Source organism: Nycticebus coucang, chromosome 4, assembly GCF_027406575.1.
Source record: "Nycticebus coucang isolate mNycCou1 chromosome 4, mNycCou1.pri, whole genome shotgun sequence".
Taxonomy (NCBI): domain Eukaryota; kingdom Metazoa; phylum Chordata; class Mammalia; order Primates; family Lorisidae; genus Nycticebus; species Nycticebus coucang.
In genome coordinates this window covers 99,818,298-99,842,171 of record NC_069783.1, presented here as the reverse complement: position 1 = coordinate 99,842,171, position 23,874 = coordinate 99,818,298, and the positions used below count along the sequence as shown (strand labels likewise).

General features: G+C 42.9%; 1 protein-coding gene across 6 annotated transcripts in view; it reads left to right on the top strand.

Annotated features, from left to right (window-relative positions):
- The window catches only part of TGFBRAP1 (transforming growth factor beta receptor associated protein 1), a 68,086-nt gene that overhangs the window by 26,488 nt on the left and 17,724 nt on the right, over positions 1-23,874 (top strand). For all 6 annotated transcript variants that reach the window (XM_053588920.1, XM_053588922.1, XM_053588919.1 and 3 more), the window contains 3 exons: positions 4,741-4,935; positions 7,204-7,358; positions 22,734-22,816. In XM_053588920.1, the coding sequence (XP_053444895.1) occupies positions 4,741-4,935; positions 7,204-7,358; positions 22,734-22,816 (433 nt within the window). The remainder of the gene's footprint in view (positions 1-4,740; positions 4,936-7,203; positions 7,359-22,733; positions 22,817-23,874) is intronic.

Sequence of the window (23,874 nt, the reverse complement as noted above, 5' to 3'; positions counted from 1 at the left end):
AAACTCTTGGGTTTAAGCGATTCACTTGCGTCAGCCTCCCAAGCAGCTGGGAATACAGGCGCCCACCACAACACATGGCTAATTTTTGTTGCAGTGGTCTTTGTCGTTTAGCTGGCCCGGGCCAGATTTGAATCCGCCAGCCTCGGGTATGTGGCTGGCGCAGTAACCACTGTGCTACGGGTGCCAAGCCATGATTAACTTTTCTTACAGTGAAGAGTATAAAGAATAGATTTAATTTTATCTTTTTTTATGTGGCTATCCAGTTATCCCAACCAACTAAAGAGTCCATTTTTCTCCTCACTGATGTAGGTGACTCTCTTTAATACACACAGATTTCCTCGTGCCCTTCGTCTGTCTGTGGATTTTCTGTTAGGTTCCATCTGTTCACTTGCCTGTTCATGTGCCATACCCGTTTTAGTTATAACAACTTCATAGTGTAAATATTTGACATCAGTATCCCTTTGTTGGTTGTAGTGTTAAGATCGAAGGGAAATGATAGTTATATTTAGGATGGATTTTCCTCACAGCTTACTGTCTCAACTACCTGAGTATCGTGCTAAATGAACTAACCTTTTTAATTGTTCTGCTTGTAACTGGTATGATTATAAGCAAATCGAAAGGTCACTTGTATATAAAGTTTCTTATACATTACCTGTGGACAGTGTAGTAACCACCACCACCATCTTCATATAGCTTAGAAAGGAATAGTTCAGGGCGACGCCTGTGGCTCAGTCAGTAGGGCGCCGGCCCCATATACCAAGGGTGGCGGGTTCAAACCCAGCCCCGGCTGAACTGCAACCAAAAAATAGCTGGGCATTGTAGCGGGCGCCTGTAGTCCCAGCTACTCGGGAGGCTGAGGCAAGAGAATCGCTTAAGCCCAGGAGTTGGACGTTGCTGTGAGCTGTGTGATGCCATGGCACTCTACTGAGGGTGATAAAGTGAGACTCTGTCTCTACAAAAAAAAAAAAAAAAAAAGAAAGGAATAGTTCAAAAGAATTACTATAATGGATGTAAGTGCACCTTTAAACATAAAAGCTGGATATTTTCATTTTCCTTGCTGCTGGTCTCCCTGAATATAACTTGCGGACATTCCCATGTAATAAGAAATTGCTCTCAACTTTTTGCCAAGCAATAGTTGGTTAGAATTTTCATAATACAATTGATTAGTGTGACTTTAAACTTCATCTTGTGATAATGCTTCTTGAAGAAGACAAATAGCTCAGCTGTTCTTCACTTCATGTGGTCCCGTCCCCCCCCCCACGCCCCCAGCTTAGATAAGCATGTAGACTCACCCTTAGAGGGTGCACAGTTGGAAAAGATGTTTTGGGAGATGCACCACTCACACATCTGTGTCGTCGGCATTTTGACAGCACTTGCACCCGTGCCCAGCACAGAAGCAGTACCGGGGCCAGAGTAGGTCACTGTCCCCTCTGTTCCCAGGTGGGTGTGTGGGCTCCTCCTGCTTGTCCTGGACTCATTTTTTTTTTTTTTTTAATTTGGCTTAAGCACAGAAATTTATTTTTTTGAAGTTCTGGTGGCTGGAAGTGTGAGATCAGTCTGTCAGCATGGTCAGGTTTATAGTGAGGGCTTCTCCCATAGCCCTCCCTTGGTACATTGAGGGGGGCAGGAAGAAAGACAGAGAGAGAGATCTTCTTCTTTTTCTTTCATTTTTTATATTTCACATTAATGTGAGGGTACAGACGGTTAGGTTACATTGTTTGCATTTGTTAGGTAAAGTCCAAGTCATAATTTATCCCTTCACTCAGGAGGTGTGCTGTATACCCCTACATAGTGCCCGTTTGGTGGGAGCTTATTAAGCCCCCTCCTGTCTCCCTCTCCGCTCTCCCCCTACCCCTTCTCACTTCCCCTCTTCCTTCCCTTCTCCCTTCTCTCTCTCCTCCCTCCCTCCTCCCCCACCTGCTCTACTTGAATTTAATGGTGTTTTTCTCTTGCGTGGGGGTGCTGTAGTTCATTTATTCAGTTATGTTAGTATTGGGTACCTTGGATGCTCTTATCTTGGACACTTGTGATACTTACTATCACAAGTAAAGAATTCTTTTGATACTTTATTTAGGAAGATATTCTCCAGCTCCATCCAGGTAAATACAAAACATGTAACGTCTCCATCTTTCTTTTTTTCTTTTCTTTTTTTTTTTTTTGAGACAGAGTCTCACTTTCTCACCCTCTGTAGAGTACTGTGGTATCATAGCTCACAGCAACCTCAAATCTTGGGCTCAAACCATTCTTTTGCCTCAGCCTCCCAAGTAGCTGGGACCACAGGAGCCCACCACCACCCCTGGCTATTTTTAGAGACAGGGTCTCGCTCTGGCTCAGGCTGGTCTTCGTCTCAAACCTGTAAGCTCAGGCAATTCACCCACCTCAGCCTCCTAGAGTGCTAGGATTACAAGCGGGAGCCACCATGCCCGGCCACATCTCCATCTTTCTTTACGGCTGAACAGTATTCCATGGTATACATATACCATAGTTTATTTATCCATCTGTGAGTTGAGGGATACTTGGGTTCTTTTCACATCTTGGCAATTACAAATTGAGCTGTTATAAACATTCTAGAACAGATGTCCTTATGGTAAAATGATTTTTTTTCTTCTGGGTAGATAACCTGGCAATGAGATAGCAGGATCAAATGGAAGGTTTACTTTTAGCTCTTGGAGGATTCTCCACATTTCCAAAATGGCTGCAGTAGTTTTCAATCCCACGGGCAGTGTATAAGTGTTTCCTTCTCTGCACACCCAGGCCAGTGCCTGCAGCTTCGGGGCTTTGTGATGTAGGCTGTGGACTCCCTGTTTGCCAGTTACTGTGTTCTCTTTTATTCCAGTGAAATCTTCACTTTTCCTTTCATGCAGGCACCTTTGTTCTTGACCTCTGGTTTTTGCCCTTTTCAATTCAAGAATATTAGTTGCGGCCTCTGTGCTGTACAGTTAAACTTTAAGTAGGTAAATGCAGTGACCCTGTTTAATTCCAGGATGAGGCTAACAACGCTATTGGTGTCCATGTGACCCTGAGAGTTGTGCTGTGCAGAGCATTTTATTTGACCTGAAATTCAGCAGAATCCTCAGGATTGCTCTATACTTCTCTTTCCGCCAGTGTGCCTTTTACGGAATGGCTGGGTGGAGGCGGCACGCACAGCACCAGTGCCTGGGATTTGCTCTTCTCTTCCTTGGGGCTCTCTGTAGCCGGCTGTTTGTAAGCACACAGAACACTGGAGACAGTGCTGATTGATTATCTCCTCCCAGGCTCAGTCTTCGTTCAGATTCTTAATGTGTTCCACAGCATCAGACTCACCCTTCTTTCCTTAGGCAGTTTTTGGATTCTATTTGAATACTTTGGTGTTGGATTAATTAAAACTTTACATCCTCTATGTTACTATAAAACATTGGAAATTCCAAACTCTGTACCTTGGTTTATGTGATTGTCCCTCCTCTGGAACAGAGCCAGATGGTCCTATTATTTGGTCTTACCTTTTAGATCTTGGGCATCTTGGTATTTTTTTTTTTTTTTTTATTGCTGTATTTCCGTTGAGCTTGTTGACGTCTCTGCTCAGCATGCCTCTTAGCTCTGGAATACATGCCAAAAAAACCCCAAATGCTCTGAGCAACCTCATGAACTGTCCTTGGGAAACCCCCTCATTTTGTCTTTTATTCTGTGGTGGCTTCTTGTTTGTTCCATAGAGTAATGTGCCTTGCTCAGGAAGAATACTGTTATCTTCCAAGAAAACATTTGAACTCCCATCTCCCCTCTTCTAGAAGTCTGCGACCCCCCAGTTTACTAGGCACACACACGGCCTCCTATGCAGCCCTGTACCCTCGTTCCTTGTTGTGCTTTAGGCCAGCCCAGTGCTGCTGGTCCTTGTGGCGAACACCCCTGTGCTGGCCTTTGACTCACCCTCTCCTTGGCTTCCCAGAAGGCAGGTGCCAGGTTCCCTGGATTCACCTCTGAATGTTTTCCCAGCCCTTCTCTTGTAGCTCTGGCTGCCTCCTTCCCTGTGTCTCTCCTCCCTCTCTGTTGTTTGTGGTAGAAACCATTTGTCCATTGCAGCAGCATCTAAACATCTGGGGGCTACAGCATACTATTTTCAAAGATGTTTCATGTCAGCTACTTTGAAAACTAAGTTAAAGTGGATTGACTCTACTTGGTGAATCTATTAACTCAGGTAAACCCCAGTCTCCTCGGTGAACTTTATGTATTAAATAGGTGAGCTGACATTCAATATAGAAGTTGTTATTATTATTTTTTTTTTGTAGAGACAAAGTCTCACTTTATGGCCCTTGGTAGAGTGCCGTGGCTTCACACAGCTCACAGCAACCTCCAACTCCTGGGCTTAAGCGATTCTCTTGCCTCAGCCTCCCGAGTAGCTGGGACTACAGGCGCCCGCCACAACCCCCAGCTATTTTTTTTTTGGTTGCAGTTCAGCCGGGGCCGGGTTTGAAGCCGCCACCCTCGGTATATGGGGCCGGCACCTTACCGACTGAGCCACAGGCGCTGCCCTTAACCCCATTTTTAATTGGAGGTAAATGTCAGATACGCATTCTGGGTAAGGAAGGTAGTTCTTTTCACAAAAATGAAGTCACACATATAGCGTATTATATTGTCTTTCCTTTCTTGAAATGTAAGACTGTACAGGGAAACTGCAGAGGGGTGTTCCACATCCAGAAATATCTACATAAAAAGGATACCATAATTCTTTGAAAGCCACCTAACTCTTTCTTCTTGTTTCCATAGGCATGTTTGCCACAGTTGCTGGGATTTCCCAGCGTGCCCCTGTGCACTGGTCAGAGAACGTGATTGGGGCAGCTGTTTCCTTTCCGTATGTCATAGCGCTCGATGACGAATTCATCACAGTTCATAGCATGTTGGATCAGCAGCAAAAGCAGACCCTGCCCTTTAAGGAAGGCCACATCCTGCAGGACTTTGAAGGTACTTGTTTATGTAGGAATCATAACAAAACTTACTTATCAACCCTTTTTATGATATTTCTTTAGTAAATATTACTAAGGGCCTCCTGGGGCTTGGGCCTTGGGCTGAGCGTAGCAGGTGCACAAATGACTCTGACCCTCTGTGAGTGTTCAGTGTGACTGTACGGCACGGTGTATTTGGAGGGCCCGTGTAAACTGAGGCTGCAGCAGACCAGGGCAGTCAGGGAGGGACTTTGTCTTCTGTGTAATGATGAGCTAAGTGAAGGATTTATTTTGAGCATTTTCACACATACAGAGAAAAAAGAAAGCAAACCACCATAAGCCTTTTTTTGCTAAATTTAACACATATTAACGTTTTGCTGAGCCATTTGAAAGTCAGTGGAAGATAGCATGACTTTTTATTTTATTTTATTTTATTTTTGAGACAGAGTCTTTCTCTGTTGCTCATCTAGAGTGCAGTGGTGTTGTCATAGCTCACTGCAATCTCAAACTCCTGGGCTCAAGCAATCCTTCTGCCTCTGTCTTGTGAGTAGCTGGGACTACAGGCATCTGCCACCACGTCCAGCTAATTTTTTTCATTTTAGTAAAGATAGGGTCTCAGTCTTGCTCAGACTGGTCTCAAACTCCTGACCTCAAATGATTTACCCATCTTGGCCTCCCAAAGTGCTGGGATTATAGGCATGAGCCATCGCCTGGCATCATCATGACATTCAATCCCAAAATAACTGTAACATGCATCTCCTAAGAATAGGGCATTTTCCTATGAAACCACAATGCCATTTTCACACTTAGGAAAATCAACATTAATTCTCATGTCCTGCCTATATCCAGATTTCCTTAGCTGTCTTCAGAATGCCTTTCATCGTATCTTCTTCCAGCCAGGAACTAATCGAGATTTATGCATTGCTTGTGCCATTTGAGGGTTTTAGTTCATGAAACATTGCCCTTCCTGTGTCAGGCATGGTCTTGGCTGCTGGGGAGATTCTAAGACACACAAGCCGCACTGTTCCCGTAGGTGGCTCAGATTCCAGGTAGGGCACTGACGCACGTCTTGGAGCGGCCTGTGGAGCTGTGTTAGGGTGCTGTGCATGCTGAGTGGTGGAGGTGGGGGCAGGGTGTTAGGGACACATACAGGAGGATGATGTCACCTGTCTTGGGTGGGAATAGAGAGGCCTCCTGGAAAAGGTGACACCAGGCAGTGGAGGGACAGAATGAGTCTGAGAAAAGCCACTTTAGTTGTGGTACAGAAGACAGAAAAGATCAATTAATTGCTTCCTGTGAACAGACAAGTGCTCAGCTGAACATTTCTTCAGAAGAGAGCAAAATTTAATTTGAAAGCTTGGTAGTAGGAGCTAGTCTTGGATTACAGTTCTAACTCCTCACAGACTACCTGGGCAAGGTCTCACAGGTTAAATGAGGACAGCAGTGTTGGCCATGGGTGGGACGATTAATACGTAATGGCAAGATTTGGACATATTTAGGTGGTAGTTGAGTATGAAATACCTCATGGTTCAAAATACTGCGTTAAAATCTTCATCTTATATAAACTAAATCAGGGGCAAATGATTTTTAAAAAGTGTTATATGAGGCATATTATAATTTCTATTGATAATGTTCTCTGATTGAACTCTGCAACTTCATTGGACTCTATATTATGTATCTACTTAAAAATTTCCAGCACTTTTGAACAGAAAAAGGCAAAAAAGCAGATGTTATTCTTTGGAAATGTTGTATTAATATTAAGAGATTGCCCTGGCTGAGTGTGGTGGCTCATGTATGTAATTCTAGCACTCTAGGAAGTGAGGTAAGAGGATTGCTTGTAGTTAGGAGTTTGAGATAAGCCTGAGCAAGATTGACACCCTGTCTCTACTAAAAATAGAAAAAAAAAAAAAATAGCAGAATGATGTGGTGGGTGCCTGGAGTCCCAGCTACTCGGGAGGTTAAAACAGAAGGATTGCTTGAGCCCAGGAACTTAAGGTTGCAGTGAGTTATGATGATGCCACTGCACTCAGCCTAGGGTGACAGAACCTGGGGTGACAGAGCCTAGGGTGACAGAGCAAGTCTTTTTCTCAAAGGAAAAAAAAAGAGTTCTTTTCTAACAATTGATAGTGTGGGAAGAAGCACATTTCTAAATTCTGTAGAGATTCTATTGAGAAGACTGAGGAAATTGATCAGCAAGTCAGGTAATAATCTAATTTGGGGAAAGCAGTGTGTTTTCTTGCAGGCAGTCTGTTTTTTCCCTTTCCAACAATGTTGAATTTCTTCCCAGGAAGAGTGATTGTTGCCACAAGTAAAGGAGTTTACATCTTGGTTCCATTACCTCTGGAAAAACAAATACAGGATCTTCTAGCAAACCGTAGAGTGGAAGAGGCTTTGGTTTTAGCCAAAGGGGCCCGGAGGAACATTCCAAAAGAGAAATTTCAGGTTTGTAATTAAGTGGTTACAAGAAAGCATGCCTGTAAGCCACCAGTTAGAAAACATTTGGCTTTAACTAACATGCATTGGCCCTTCCTGTATACCAGACTGTACACATCGCCTTTGTATCTGCTGTTTAATTTTTTTTAACAAATCCATATTGGATAGATAAGGAAACAGGCTGCAGAGCAGTCACACAGCTGGACTATTGAGATATAGCTAACGGTGGAGAAGTCCGGTTCTAAACTTCTGACTTAATTCGGCTGCTTTACACACTGGGTTGTATTTTTAATCAACTCTCTTCTTCATTGGGCCTTCAGAGAGGAATCAAGTACATGGTGCTTATAAACCAAAAGAGTTCTTTTTCTCTGAATTTATATTTTATATTTGTTGAGATGGGGTTGAATTAAAGTTTAGATTTTTTATCATCTATAGTTTTGCTAGTCATATTGATGAAGTACCTAATATTGCAAGAACTTGTCTTAACTGATTTCCATAGGAGAAAAATTTTAATGCACTTAAGAGACACTAATTTTAGATATAATTGGTACGACAAATGTAACTGATATAAATCAAGTTTCCTAAAAGGTATCACTTTATCTGTTGTTAGTTGTTCAAGTTACTTTATGTATTTGAGGGTAATAAACCTAATATCTATGTGTGTGTGTGTGGGGGGGGGTTGCATGCTTCATATGACTATCAAAGTTGTAATCAAAAGTTCTCAAGAATTAATAATATCGGTCAGATTTTATACCTGACAGTGTGATCCTTGTGGATAAAATGCTCTTTGGCCTCAGGTACTTTATGCAGCAAAGGATAGATTCTGAAAGTGAAAGAAGACAAAGTGTGTGATTGATGGTTATGGGCTAGGATGGAGAACATTTTTCTTCATTCAAACATTGACAAACTTTTCGTCTTTGTCGCTGGCTTGGAAGTGAGACTGATCTCTTAGCGTTCAGCAGGGGGCAGCAAAAGCAAAAGGAAGAAAGCTTCTGTTTGTTCAGGGCCAGATGCTGTGCTCAGCACTTGTATAATGTTAGGTCTGCAGTGAGCCAGGTAGGGCAGGACACAGGGTGGGAGTTGGGTGGCCGGTCTGAGGCTGGTCTGAGGCTGACCGCCACGGCACTTGCTCTTGGTCGCTGCTCCCCTCCACCTCCCCCGGCAAGGTGTCCTCCAGGGAGGTGCTGGAGTCCAGAGGGGCCCTGCCCAGGTTCTCACTGCTGCTGGGAGTGGGGGCCTCCCCTCCTTGCACACACAACTTGTTCACACTTTAAATGCATAATGTTCTCTTTACAGAGCCTTTCAATGCTCTTTACCACAGTTTTTGCTTTTTTTCCTCCTCTACTCTTTCTGCCAAGAGTAGAGAGTATCCTACTTATATCCAGTTCTGGAAATAAGTCCTTAGAATTATCTCAAATTCAGCCTTTATTCTCAGTTCCCACTGTCACTGCTGGTGTTCAGACCTTTCTCTCCTGTACTTTGCCTGCATTATTTTAACAACTCCGTTTGTATGCGTTTGCACTCTGTCTGCCAGGTAACTGTGGGAATGATCATCTTTCTCAAAGACAGACCAAATCCTTTGCTCAGAACACTTGATTAGGTGCCTCCTTGCCCAGGCGAAGTCTTTGAACTGCATCATAACTTGGCTCCACCCACTTCTTTGGTCATCTTGTCGCATCTCACTCCCTCTGTGACTTTTATGCCTAAATTCTACATTCCTGCTTCAAAGTATGGAGAACAAAGAAAACAAATAATTATCGAGCCCTCTGCAAGGGCTTTAAATGCTCTTCAAGGCATTTAAAGACATTTGTTTTATACCTGGTATCCTCATTTTATAGATAAGATCCTGAAGACATGGCAGCCCAGATCAGATTGTGGCATACAGCTAGTCACGCCAGGGCCATCCCTCTCTGGTGGGCTCTTTGCCCTCCGCCCTCAACCCCCATTTCTGGAACCTGCCCTGCACCTTCATACACTTCTCCAACCTCCCATCGCTCTTCAGTTGTTATTTGTCCTATTTCCTATCACTATAATGTACTTCTGTACTCAATAAAATGCTGTCTCAATACCTTGCTTAAGTATGTTCTCTTCACTAAGCCTTTCCTCTCCTCTGGGGAGATCTAAGGACTCCTTCCCCTGTGCTTCCGCAAGTGCATGAGCATTGAGCTCACTGCCCACGTTACTTATCAGTTCACTCCTCAGCCCCATGCTTTTTCCTCCCCTGGCTGGTGGGTGGGCTTTAGCTCTTTGTATACAAAGAAGGGGATGACTGGGTAGTTGCAGCTTTGAGTTGGTCCTCCTGCAGAACCACAGGGGAACAATAACACGGTATTGACCAAAGAGGTTAGAAATAACATTTCTTGGATGTATGTGTGTTTTTAAGGAATGGATGCCGCTCATATGTTTAGGTGTGTTACTTATTTTAATTTTAAGGTACTTGTGGCCGTAAGCTAAACCTTAGGCTTGGAGAAGCTGGAAGGGAGAGGAGAGGCTCCTTCACCGTTCTGCTCCTTTCCCTTCATTTAAAGCAAGGACTAGTTTTGCTTCACTGAATTCTGGGTTGGCAGAGCGTTAACATGTTTAGCTACAGGCCTTAAATCATATTAAGGTTTAGGCTGCTTTAAAGAGAAAAACAGTAAGGCTGGGTGTGGTGGCTGACACCTGTAGTCCCAGCACTTTAGGAAGCTGACACTGGACGTTGCTTGAGCCTAGGAGTTTAAGGGCAGCCTGAGCAACATAGCCTGACCCTGTCTCAATAAAAATGAAAACATTAGCTGGGTATAGTGGTGCATGCCTGTCGTCTCAGCTACTAGGGAGGCTGAGCCAGGACAGGAGTTGTCAGTTGTGGTGAGCTGTGATTGCTTCACTGCACTCCAGCCTGGGTGACAAAGCGACACCCTATCTCAAATAAACAGTAAGGAGACATTAGCTTTATAGACAGGTTTGTGTCACACATAAAAAGTTATTTGATTTGTATCGTGTCATGTGGATAGTGTTTATATGTAAGCTTCAATTCTGATAGATTTTTTTCTACATTACATCTCAAAACATTCCAGTATGTACCTTTAAAAGCTAAGAGGCTCCCTTTAAATCACCACGGTATATAGCTTTCCTACTCAATGCCAATTCCTTTAAGAGGTGAAAGTCTGGCCAGTGCTGTTTTTCCCCAGTTGTCTTATAAATGTTCTTTGCTTTTTTTTTTTTTTTTTTTATCCTTAGGAAGAATCCCACTAGACTATACACTCAAATGACTGTTTTTTTTTTTTTTTTTTTTTTTATTAAACCATAGCTGTGTACATTAGTATGATCATGGGGCACCATACACTTGGTTCATATATCATTTGACACATTTTCATCACATTAGTTAACATAGCTTTTGTAGCATTTTCTTAGTTATTTTGCTAAGACCTTTACATTCCACATTTACTAGGATTCACATATACCCTTGTAAGATGCACCGCAGGTGTAATCCCATTAGTCCCCCTTCTTCCGCCTCCCTCCCCCCTCCCTCCCCTCCCTTTCCCCTTTCTCCCTATTCTTAGGTTATAACTGGGATATAGCTTTCACGTGAAGGTCCTACATTAGTTTCATAATAAGGGTGAGTACATTGGGTACTTTTTCTTCCATTCTTGAGACACTTTACTAAGAAGAATATGTTCCAGCTCCATCCATGTAAACATGAAAGAGGTAAAGTCTCCATCTTTCTTTAAGGCTGCATAATATTCCATGGTGTACATATACCACAATTTATTGATCCATTCGTGGATCGATGGGCACTTGGGCTTTTTCCATGACTTAGCAATTATGAATAGGGCTGCAATAAATATTCTGATACAAATATCTTTGTTATGGTGTGATTTTTGGTCTTCTGGGTATATGCCCAGTAGGGGGATTACAGGATTGAATGGCAGATCTATTTTTAGATCTTTAAGTGTTCTCCATATCTCTTTCCAAAAGGAATGTATTAATTTGCATTCCCACCAGCAGTGCAAAAGTGTTCCCTTTTCTCCACATCCACGCCAACATCTCTGGTCTTGGGATTTTGTGATATAGGCTAGTCCCACTGGAGTTAGATGATATCTCAAAGTAGTTTTGATTTGCATTTCTCTGATGATTAAAGATGATGAGCATTTTTTCGTATGTCTGAAGACCATGCGCCTTTCTTCTTCAGAGAAGTTTCTCTTCAAGTCCCTTGCCCAGCCTGCAATGGGATCCCTTGTTCTTTTCTTGCTAATGCGTTTCAGTTCTCTGTGGATTCTGGTTATTAAACCCTTGTCGGAGACATAACCTGCAAATATCTTCTCCCATTCTGAAGGCTGTTTGCTTGCTTTACTTACTGTGTTCTTGGCTGTGCAGAAGCTTTTTAGTTTGATCAAGTCCCAATAGTGTATTTTTGAAGCAGCTTCAATTGCCCGGGGGGTCTTTCTCATAAAAAACTCACCCAACCCAATTTCTTCAAGGGTTTTCCCTACACTCTCTTCTAGTATTTTTATAGTTTCATGTCTTAGGTTTAAATCTTTAATCCAGTGAGAGTCTATCTTGGTTAATAGTGAGAGGTGTGGGTCCAGTTTCAGTCTTCTACAGGTTGCCAGCCAGTTCACCCAGCACCATTTGTTAAATAGGGAATCTTTTCCCCACTGAATGTTTTTAATTGGCTTGTCAAAGATTAAATACCGGTAAGTAGCTGGATTCATCTCTTGGTTCTCTATTCTGTTCCAGACGTCTACTTCTCTGTTTTTGTGCCAGTACCATGCTGTTTTGATCACTATCGATTTGTAGTATAGTCTGAGGTCTGGTAGCGTGATTCCTCCTGCTTTGTTTTTATTTTTGAGTAATGTCTTGGCTACTCGAGGTTTTTTTCTGATTCCATATAAAACAAAGAATTATTTTTTCAAGATCTTTAAAGTATGACAGTGGAGCTTTAATGGGGATTGCGTTGAAATTATATATTGCTTTGGGTAGTATGGACATTTTAACAATGTTGATTCTTCCCAACCATGAACATGGTATATTTTTCCATTTGTTAACATTCTCAGCTATCTCTTTTCTTAGAGTTTCATTCTCCTTATATAGATCTTTCACATCCTTTGTTAGATAAACTCCCAAGTATTTCATCTTCTTTGGCACTACTGTGAATGGGATAGAGTCCTTAATTGTTTTTTCAACTTGACTATTGTTGGTATATATAAAGGCTACCGATTTATGAATGTTGATTTTGTAACCTGAGACACTGCTGTATTCCTTAATCACTTCTAAGAGTTTTGTAGTAGAGTCCCTAGTATTTTCCAGATATACAATCATATCATCTGCGAAGAGTGAAAGTTTGATCTCTTCTGACCCTATGTGGATACCCTTGATCGCCTTTTCTTCCCTAATTGCGGTGGCTAAAACTTCCATTACAATGTTAAAGAGCAATGGAGACAATGGGCAGCCTTGTCTGGTTCCAGATCTAAGTGGAAATGATTCCAATTTAACTCCATTCAGTATGATATTGGCTGTGGGTTTGCTGTAGATGGCCTCTATCAGTTTAAGAAATGTCCCTTCTATACCAATTTTCTTAAGTGTTCTAATCATGAATGGATGTTGGATGTTATCAAAAGCTTTTTCTGCATCGATTGAGAGAATCATATGATCTTTGTTTTTTAATTTGTTTATGTGCTGAATTACATTTATAGATTTACGTATATTGAACCAGCCTTGAGACCCTGGGATAAAACCGACTTGGTCATGATGTATGATTTGTTTGATATGTTGCTGGATTCTGTTTGTTAGAATCTTGTTGAATATTTTTGCATCTATATTCATTAGTGATATTGGTCTATAATTTTCTTTTCTTGTTGGGTCTTTTCCTCAAATGACTGTTTTAAAGTCACTTTGGGATAGTCCTCCCCCGTGTGGTTCTGCTGCCAACTCTTACATATGTAGTTAGGTTCATTTGTTACATTGGACTTCCATTCTTGAGGGATTGCTTTTTAAAATTTAACTTGTTTTGTGATTATGCAATTTTTTTGAGACAGAGTCTCACTATGTCACCCTGGGTAGAGTGCAGTGGCATCACAGCTCACAGCAACCTCAAACTCTTGGACTTAAGCAAGTCTCTTGCCTCAGCCTCCCAAGTAGTTGGGACTGTAGGCTCCCACACAATACCCAGCTGTTTTTAGAGACCAAGTCTTGCTCTGGCTAAGGCTGGTCTCAAAGCTGTGAGCTCAGGCAATCCACCTGCCTCGGCCTCCCAGTGTGCTAGGATTACAGACTTGAGCCACCATGCCCAGCCTTATATAAAATGTTGAAATAATTCAAGAGTCAAATCAGCAAGACAAAGTACATTTGAAGAAGCTAGACTCTGTTTCTCTCCTTCACTCTGCTCACTTCTCTCCCCTTCTACTGTGTGGTCTGTCTATTTGCATCCCCCCCTTTCTCTCTCCCTCCCTCCTTACCTATGTTCTTTTGGTGTGTTGGTATTTTTTATTTTAATGGTTACCTTGGCAACATCAACTTAATAAAATTCCTTTGGTTTTCTCTTTTTTGGGAAAAGTTCCTTTTGTCTGTTGGTTCCCCACGGTCAGCCAGTTCTCTCTTCGTCACTCTGCCCTTCTTGTCCCTAGCATCTGCCCTTTGTTCCTCGCTAATACCTGGAAGGCAGTCAGCAAGCAGATCATCCCTTTAGCGCCATCTCCCCGTTCTCTCCAATTTCGGAGCACATGGGCTAGCCCACACTGTTCTGTCTCCTTTGTATTTATCAGATTCATTCCTGTAGGCAAATGCATGATGAATGCTCACCACCAAGCTCAGTGTCAATGTCTCTCCAGTCAATTTGGTTTTCTGAAACAATCCCCTGGTAGAGATGTCAAGATGGGAACATGGGAGCACTGTCTCCAAATTGGCAGTGACAGTTCATCTGCAGTGTTTTTATTAGAGGGCCATTTTGGTTGAATATAAAATCCTCAACTCACATTATCTTTCAGTGAGGAACTTAAACATATTCCACCATTATAAAGTGTTGTAGTCAAAAATCTGATGATGATCTGAATTTCTTTTCCTTGATGTGTCTTGATCTTATTGCTGGGGTGCCCAAACCATTCACATGTCTGTGAAGTCTCATTTCTCCACGTTGGCACACACGGCCGATTGGAGCCTTCCAAGTCCCCGCCTGCTTCCCTCTGCTGCCCTCACAGTGGATGCCCAGCTCTGGCTGGTGCTGGTGGCCACCTGGGGGCACCTGGCTGTCTTGGGCTCACAGCCCCTTTGCCCTCTTCTCCACTTGCTCACTTGCCCTCATGGGGATGTTGTGTTACAAATGCATCCGTGAGTTTTGGCGTTTGCTATCCAAGTTGTTGTTTTGCTTTTGTGTTTTTAATGATGCTACAATTAGCCATTTTACTATTTTTAAGTATGCATTTTAGTACACGGAAAGTCCTAAGTGCAGTCACATGGGCTGCCATCATCACTCCCCTGCTTCCCCTTCTCACTTCATCTTCCCGGACTGAAACTCTGTAGCCTTTAAACACTAAGGCCCCAATTCCCTTCCTGCAGCCCCTGACAACCACATTCTGTTTCTGTCTCTGTGAATTTGACTACTCCAGGGATCTCATGTGAGTGGAATCACATTTCTTCCTGTCCTTCTGCGACTGGTTTATTTCACTAAGTATTATACTGTCAAGGTTCCTCCATGTTAGCATATGTCAAAATGTTCTTTCTTTCTTTTTTTTTTTTTTTTTTTGAGACGGAGTCTTACTCTGGCCCTGCTTGGAGTACCATTGTGTCATCGTAGTTCACAGCAACCTCAAATCTTGGGTTTGAGTGATCCTCCTGCCTCTGCCTCTCAGAGTGCTAGGATTACAGGCGTGAGCCACTGCATTCCCCTACCAAAATGTTCTTTCTTTTTAGGACTGAATAATATTCCATCATATGTGTATGTTTTGTTTCTTTGTTCATTTGTCAATGGATTCTTGGGATGATTTTGGCTGTTGTGAATAATCCCACTTAAGAAACAATTGTTTCCTTTTTTAAAGGATACTACTGAGATTAAAAAGCATCAGCACTTCTTTAGCCACCTGAGGTTTTTGTGTGGCTTACACAACAAACGTTTATTTATGACAATTCTAGAGGCAGAGAAATCCAAGATCAAGGCACCTGCTTACTGGTTCATAGATGGCTGCCTTCTCTCTGTGTCTCCACATGGCAGAGAGGGCAGACAGGTGCTCTTGGGACTCTTTCATGGGCGCTATCCATTTGTGAGGTCACTGCCCTCATGACTTTATGTAATCCTAATTAACCTCCCAAGGACTGCATCTCCTGATACCTCCCTCCCTACCTACCACAGGGGGTAGAATTTCAATATATGTTTAAGAGGGCGGGGGGCACAGCATTCCCATCTTCCCAGATACATTGGTTATAGAACATTTTTAAATAAGTTATTTGAAAACCCAGAATCCATAAAGAAAAAATTAAAAAAATCAACACATACATACACATTCTCATATACATTATGCATGGATAAACTTACTATAAAAAAAAAAGGAAATAGCAAACTAGGAAGAGTGTCTGTAGTTTATAGCACAAAAAGAGCATTAATTTCTCTGATATGTGAAGAATCCTTAGAATATATAAGGGAAAGATCAATTTTCTAATATAAATGTGAATGTACATTTCATAGAAAATGAAATTATCTATCTTAAAAGTATATGAAAGGATGTTTTGTCTCCCATATAGAGATGTGTACGCTAAAAATACACTAATGCATTTTTCATTCATCAGATTGCCAGAGATCAAAGCAATATATATATTATATTATATTATATATTTATATATATATCGTATTGGTGATATATGTAATGGTCACTCTTGTGTGTCACTTGTCAGAGTATAAACTGATGCAGCCTCTGGAGGAGGCAATTTGAGAATACCTGTCAGCGTTACAGCTTTCAGTTCTGCACCTTGAAGTGTATTCTATAGTTCTGATTACCAAAATTAGAAATAACAAATGTAGACGACTCTGGCTCCTTCTTTGTTTATTAAAGATAAATTAAAGCAACAAAATCTGGAGGCCACCATTGGTGTGTGACTGGATGTATCCTTGTCCAGTGGGTGGGCATTGCAGGGCTGTGCAGCCAGGAAAAAAATCAAGGCCTTTAGTGCTTAATATATAGTGTTAAGGTGGAATAAGTTAAAAAAACAAAGCGCAGAGCACCAGGCACAGCATGCTACCACTCCGAAAACGGGGCAGAAGTATTTGCTCATCAGTACACAGTCTGTCTGTGCAAGGTTAGATGTGAGGTGAGTAGCACTGGTTACCTCTGGGGGCGTCTCTGGCTGGGGGGTCAGGAGTGAATCCCTCACTGTATCCCTTTTGAATGTTGGAAATTTGAGTTCGTGAATGTATTCCTTAGGGAGTTTTAATTTTAAAAAGTCCTGAAGAAAAAATATACTCATCAAATGACAAGTTTCTTTTTCTTCCTTAGTATTATATCTTTTCCTCAAAAAGTCACTAATGTTCTTTCCAAGAGCTTGGGCCTTTTTTTTTTTGTTTATTTATTTTGAGACAGTCTCACTCTGTTACCCACAGAGAGATGGTCTCAAAACAAAAAAAAGGAAACTTCCTACAGGGAGCTGGAACAACCACATGATGGCAGCATAGGCACCAACACTGTGACAAGAGCAGTTCCCAAATCAAGGCGCCTGGGACAGCTCCCGTAACTGTGGGCCAATGTAAAACGAGAGGGGAGGCCAGCATCAGGAATCAAGTGGAGTGATTTACCACAATTCAAAAAAGCAGTATTTTCTTTCAGGTCTGTAAAAACTTGGCAGGTCAAATGTGGACTCATACATGAGCTACAGGACGACACATAAGTGTCATTCTTTTTTTCTTTTTTTTAAGATAGAGTCTCACTCTGTCGCCTTGGGTAGAGTGCCGTGGCGTCATAACTCACAGCAACCTCAAACTCTTGGGCTCAAGTGATCCTCCTGCCTCAGCCTCCCTAGTAGCTGGGACTATAGGTACCCACCACCACACCCAGCTAATTTTTCTATTACTAGTAGGGTCTTGCTCTTGTTCAGGCTGGTCTCAGACTCCTGAGCTCAAGCAATTCAACTGTCTGGGCCCCACCAGAGTGCTGGGATTGCAGGCGTGAGCCACATCACCCTGCCTATAAACTTTTTTTAACACATGCTCCTTCTTGCCACCAACCACCTCATTGGCCCTTCATTCTCATTTTTTAAATTGACCACTTTTCCTGCTCTGTATTTGTCCTTTGCATGGCCTCCTTCCAAATCAAGGCATCCCAGTTTGTTTAACCAAATACTTCTTTAGGAATGGTAATCGGTATAGGGTGGGAAGATGACCCTGTATTAAAATGTTAAATTAATTGGGTTTCGTAACTGAAGGTGTTCTATTATGATTCCCTTAGATGGTATATATCATATATACTATATTTATTTTGGTGAATCCCCAGAAAGCAATATATAAACAGTACATCATTCTATATATGATATAGTTGTATATTTTATAATTACAGCATTTAAATGCATCTTTGCTCACATATTTCATATATCAACATTTACATATATAGGTATATATACATACATACGCACATTTGCAAACTTGAATTCAGTCAGGACAGATTGCCTTTTTAACAAGGAAAATGTCATGGCATTAATGTTCCACCTAATGTATTTTGGAAAAGGTGTTTAGTTTTGCCAGTAACTAAGAGGTATTTTTCAATAAGTAAAAAAAGAAAAAAAATTAAAGGTATAAATGTAATGAAAATTCTTTATCCCAATTTTTATTTAGAATGTTGTCTGTGCTTACTTTATAAGAATGGTACTTATATGTCATGTAGTGCAAGTTTTCTGGGTGTCACTGGGCGTCGTCGCACACATCTTGGTGGTCTGTGTCACATCAGGAGCGGGCTGTCCTCTGCGTGGTGGCAGCTGGTTTGTAATAACCGCGTTTGGCATTTTGCTTTCTCCAGGTCTCCAGCCCGTCTTGGGAGAGCGGGCCGGGCCCATCAGCCCTGTTGTCCTGGGTACAACTGAGCACGCTGGCAATGCTCAAATGCTCCTTTGAGTAATGAGATCCGAGCCTAACTAGACAAGTAGGCTTTTTTTGCCTTAGGAGAATCTCTTATTCACTTGAAAACTCCTAGAATAGTTTTTGTGCTGTCTTCATAGTCTAGTATCTCTGTTGTCTCCTTATACTCTTGTAAGGTGACCTACAGCTTCTTACTTTTCAGCCACAGCCCCCGGCGGCCCAGGAAAAGGGAGAGGCAGGGTGCTCGTGTTGTTCTTGGCCTTGGCATTGAATTAACATCATTCTGGTGTCTCTATCACACACACACACACACACACAGCTCCAGGGTAAACCTTATGCCATTGTATCTGCAGACTCATTTGGTTGTGGTTGTCATTTTTCTCAGAAAACCCTTTTTAAAGTTATGAGAAATATTCTTTACAAGAATGATACTTATGTTGGCTCGGTGCCAGCCACATAAACTGAGGCTGGCGGGTTTGAAAGGGGCCTGGGCCAGCTAAACAACAATGACAACTACAACAAAAAATAGCCTGCCATTATGGTAAACATCTATAGTCCCAGCTACTTGGGAGGCTGAGGCAGGAGGATCACTTGAGCCCAAGAGTTTGAGGTTGCTGTGAGTTATGACGCCACGGCACTCTACCCAAGGCGACAGAGTAAGACTGTGTCTTAAAAAAAAAAGAAGAAGAAAAACGAATGACACTTATGTGTCGTCCTGTAGCTCATGTATGAGTCCACATTTGACCTGCCAAGTTTTTACAGACCTGAAAGAAAATACTGCTTTTTTGAATTGTGGTAAATCACTCCACTTGATTCCTGATGCTGGCCTCCCCTCTCGTTTTACATTGGCCCACAGTTACGGGAGCTGTCCCAGGCGCCTTGATTTGGGAACTGCTCTTGTCACAGTGTTGGTGCCTATGCTGCCATCATGTGGTTGTTCCAGCTCCCTGTAGGAAGTTTCCTTTCTTTTTTTTGAGACAGTCTCTCTGTGGCCCCAGGCTAGAGTGCTATGGCCTCAGCCTAGCTCACAAGTTGAGACTCCTGAGCTCAAGTGATCCTCTTGCCTCAGCCTCCCGAGTAGCTGGGACTACAGGTCCCAGCCACAGCACACACGGCTTATTTTTATATTTTTAGTAGAGATGGGGTCTCATTCTCAGATTGGTCTCGAAATCCTAAGGTCAGGGGATATTCCTGCCTCAGCCTTCCAGAGTGCCCAACTGGAATATTCCTTTCAAAATCTGATTTTCTTCTACTCTTTTGATTAAAAAAGGATTTATCCACCTCCCCTTCAATACTCACAAAGATGCGGTAATAAAGCAACGCACTTGAAAAGATAATGGAAAAGGTTGAATCCTGGCATCAGTTAGGAATGTAAACTACATGTTCAGTCCAAAGAGGGACATTTATTGAGTGCTTACTGCATGCCAGGCATTGTTGTGAAGGCCATACAAGTGCACTCTCTCAATCCTCACACCTCCGAGGCAGGTGTGGTTATGCCCCTCCTGACAGAGGGGAAGATGCAGCGTGAGACCCCGAGGACCTTGTGCAGGGTCACACAGCTGAAACGGGCAGGGGCAGGACTCACAGCCCAGCATTCTGTTTCCAGAGTGTTTCGCTGAAGTCTAAACCACAGAAATAAGCAGCTTTCAGCTATTACCAAAGTTCAGTAAAGGAAAAAAATTTACTTGGAGGGGCTTTTTTTCTATTATTATAGTAAAATATATGGGACTTTTTACCACTTTAACTATGTTTAATTGTATAGTACAGTGGCATTAAGTGCATTCACGCTGTCCTGCAGCCAGCACCTCCACGCACCCCCAGAGCTGATCGTCTTCCCCAGCAGAAACTCTGTACTATTGAACCCTAGCTTCCGCCTGCCCCCAGCCCCTGGCAACCCCCACTCTACTTTCTGTATCTGAGAATCTGACTAGTCTAGGGACCACGTATCAGTGCAGCCATATGGTGTTTTTGCTTGTATTTTGGGTTTATTTCACTTAGCCTAATGTCCTGAGGGTTTGTCCAGGGTTATCATGTCTCAGAATTCCCTCCCTTTTTAAAGCCGAATATCATCCAATTTGTTGGAGGAGTTTGATGTTTCATCAGACAGTGCATGTTAAGGAGGATCCAGGAGACAAGCCACCCTGTGAATTTAGTGCTCAGAGAGCTGTTAAGGAGCCCTCATCTGATGTTTAACTTGGACAATACAACCTTGAAAACAGGTTTGGAAATCTTTAGCTTAGAATCTTCTATTTCATAAAAGTCCCAGTTCCCCAAATCACAAAAGTTGGAAATCTCAATTGAGAAATGTAATACTCATAACGTGGGTTTTAACTTCCCTTTCAACTTGCCTCCAGAGTCCATGCCGCCTCTTAAGCCTGGCTGAGGTACTGGCCCCCAGCCCTTTGTACAGAGTAGATACTGAGGGACTACTTAGTGGTCCATTTTGCTAATTTACTATCGTTGGTTATAGTAGGCAGTCTGGAGATGAGATGTCACCTTCAGAGAACCGAGAATTGGTCATACGCAGTCAAGTTTCTAATCAGGCATTTTTTGGTAAACTTCAGTGGTGTTCTCTCTATGTCATCCTTGGTCAGCACCCGTGGGGCTTGCGCACAGGATGAGAGAATCTCTTTGCATACTTCTTCCAAGTCTGCATGTAACATTCCTAGGCTAGAATGTACAAAACAGGCCCTTATTCTTGGAGACCTGGAGTGTTAGCAAAAGTAATTTTTATTTCCCTTTGGATAAGGGACGAGTAGGTGACATTTGAATCTTCCAAGCCATAACCAATACATTGCTGTTGAGCTGATTTCTCAACAACAAGCCTGGGTGTGATTGAGAATTCTTCTGCCACAGCTGATGAGTCCTTTTCATCCGTTTTGCTAAGGGGGTACCCTCTATTATTTCTGCTTTCAGAACGGGAACTGGCATTCTCAGACAACAGGACTTTGACCTGCTGCCATCTCCTTATTGTTGGGCGGCACAATGAGGTCGGTCTTTAGGTCAGAAACAACTGGTTTGGGGGGAAGAAAAAGACAGATGGTGAAAAGAGAAATGAAAGGTTTATAGCCTGCTTTTTCCTATATGTCTAGCGGAATTTTTGCTGGGGGTAGAGGGAGGAATTGTTGTGCCTTTGAGAGTGCTTTCAAGCTACTGCACAGTGAAAGCCTTTTGCAAGGTGATTGAGTGCACAGGGCCGCAGGGTGTAGGCCCTGCTGCCCCACTTCCCCGTGTCTTCAGTGGGCAGCAGCACTGCCGTGTGGAGGAATCAGTGAGTAGAAAGAACTGGGCTCTAGAATCAAAAAGATCTGGTTTTTAAATCATAGTTCAACCACTTGTCACGTTATTAAGTTGGGGCTAAAAACTTACCATCTCAGGGCAGAACTTTCTTATCTGTAAAATGATGACGGGGTGACAAAGAGGAGTTTCACGAAAATCGATTAGATAATTGGTCAGATCAATAAGCACCAATTACATGCCAGATACTAGGCTGGTGGTGTGGGGGTGCTAGGGGAGTGATGCATGCACTCCGCCTGCACGGGACTTATGGCTTGTCAGGTGGCGCGATGGTTTGGAAGGGAGAGCATCTTCACTTGTGAGGTGAGAAGGCCTGGGCTGTAGGGTGGCATCAGTAAGGACAGAGCAAAGAGACACGTCCAGGAGCTACTGCAAACCAGGGGTGCACAGAGCCTGAAACCAACCCTGTTGGACAGGGACGAGGTGGGATCAGAGACAGCACAGGACAAGTTCCTAAAGTGTGTCTTGCTTTTCCTGGATGTTATGAGAACGAAGAAGTGTGATGGAAATTTAGGCGGTAGTGGATTAAACAAAGATAACAGGGGCCTTTGTTGCAGGAACTTCAGATGTGATGTGTTAGTGTGGGTCATGCGTCACTAGGAGGAGACAGAGCATGCAGAATTTCCCCTAAGAAAGCCGATGTTTTTATGTATTTAGTTATTAAATGGGATCAGCCTTGTGCTCTGAGGGACACTCCGAGAAAAGCTACTGTGAAGTGTCAATATCAGAAAAGTGGAAAAGGCCAGGCAGCTCCTCTTTGGCCAGAAACTCCAGAGTTCATGTTCATCTGAGCAACCAGAAGTAGAGGCAGCCACTGAAGGCCGGGAGTTGATGAAGATACAGGGATGTGCTTAGGAAGGATTGGGGAATTATGAGGACAGATCCATGAAGAGAGATACGAGTATATCTCTTCATATGTGCCTCATTTTTTTCTTTAACTCGTAACTTCAAGCTTCCGTGTCATAATTAACACTCAGTTTGGGTTATGAATTAGAAATTTAGTTTCTCCCTGCTGTGATGGTTTCAAGGTATCTCAGATTAAACTTATGTCCTTGCAGGTCATGTACAGAAGGATTCTGCAGCAGGCGGGGTTTATACAGTTTGCACAACTTCAGTTCCTGGAAGCTAAAGAGCTCTTCAGGTAATTTGAGGTGTTGGCAGTGAGACTTCCACTGCAGTGTGCCTCTGTGGTGAGAACCTGTTTCCAGTGTGACGTGGTGACGGGAAGCGTTGCTGTGGGTGGGCAGGTTGTGTTCAGGTGGAAATGGTGGGAGGTGTTGATGACCAACAGTGCTGGTTCTTCAACTTCAGCCCTCACCCTCAGCCTTAGGCTAACTGTCCTGCACCTTAAAGATGGTGGAGGGGTGAGGAGGGGTGCAGAGAACAGTCTCGAGAAGAGGTTTCTGTTAAGGCATCAAGAGTATTTGTCTAGTCTTGTCCAAATGGTAGGGTGAACTAAAAAAACAAAACGGAAAAAGAGAAAAGATTATTGAGCCAGGCGAAGAGAATGCTGAAGAATAAACTTGATAAACATTGGCAGATTCCTAGGAAAACACCAGAGTTCAGGCTTGCTTTTCTCCAGAGATTTCACAAGAAGTTTTGAGTTTACAGAAAGAGCTGGAGCTTCTGGGAAGATGTATGAAAATTTTTTGTCATCTTCTAAAGCCTTTTTAAACGTTATAGTCTTGTCAGTTCCCTTAGAAAGTTGTGTTCCTCTTGTGGCAGTCCCTCATGGTGTTAAGACGCCGTCTCTGGGCTCTCGAGTGCGTTCTTTGCCTCCCCCATCGACCACACTGTCCTGTAGGCACCTTTGCTGCCCCCTTCCCCCAGGTGTGTGGAGGCCGTGGTTAGTTGTCCAGCACTATTGGAAGATGAAGTTAGGCCTGTTCTGATAGTCTCTGGGTACCCTCCTAACGCACTGCCTTTAGAGTAAGATTTCAAAATGTCCCAATGGGGTAGATCCTGCACAGTTCAGAGCTACCTGAAAAAAATGAGATGTATAGGAAGCCCCCGAATAGATCATTTGCTGCCTGAGCAAAACACCTCCTGCGGCTTGCTGGCCCCTGCCAGTGCTGTGGGATGTTTGCACACAGGTCAGGCATGTCCTTCCACCCACTGCAGCTCTCATCCCTCACTCCGTTACAAAGTCCAGTGTAGACAGTGGATTTCTGAGCAAAGAAGCAATTCTTTCTTTCTTTT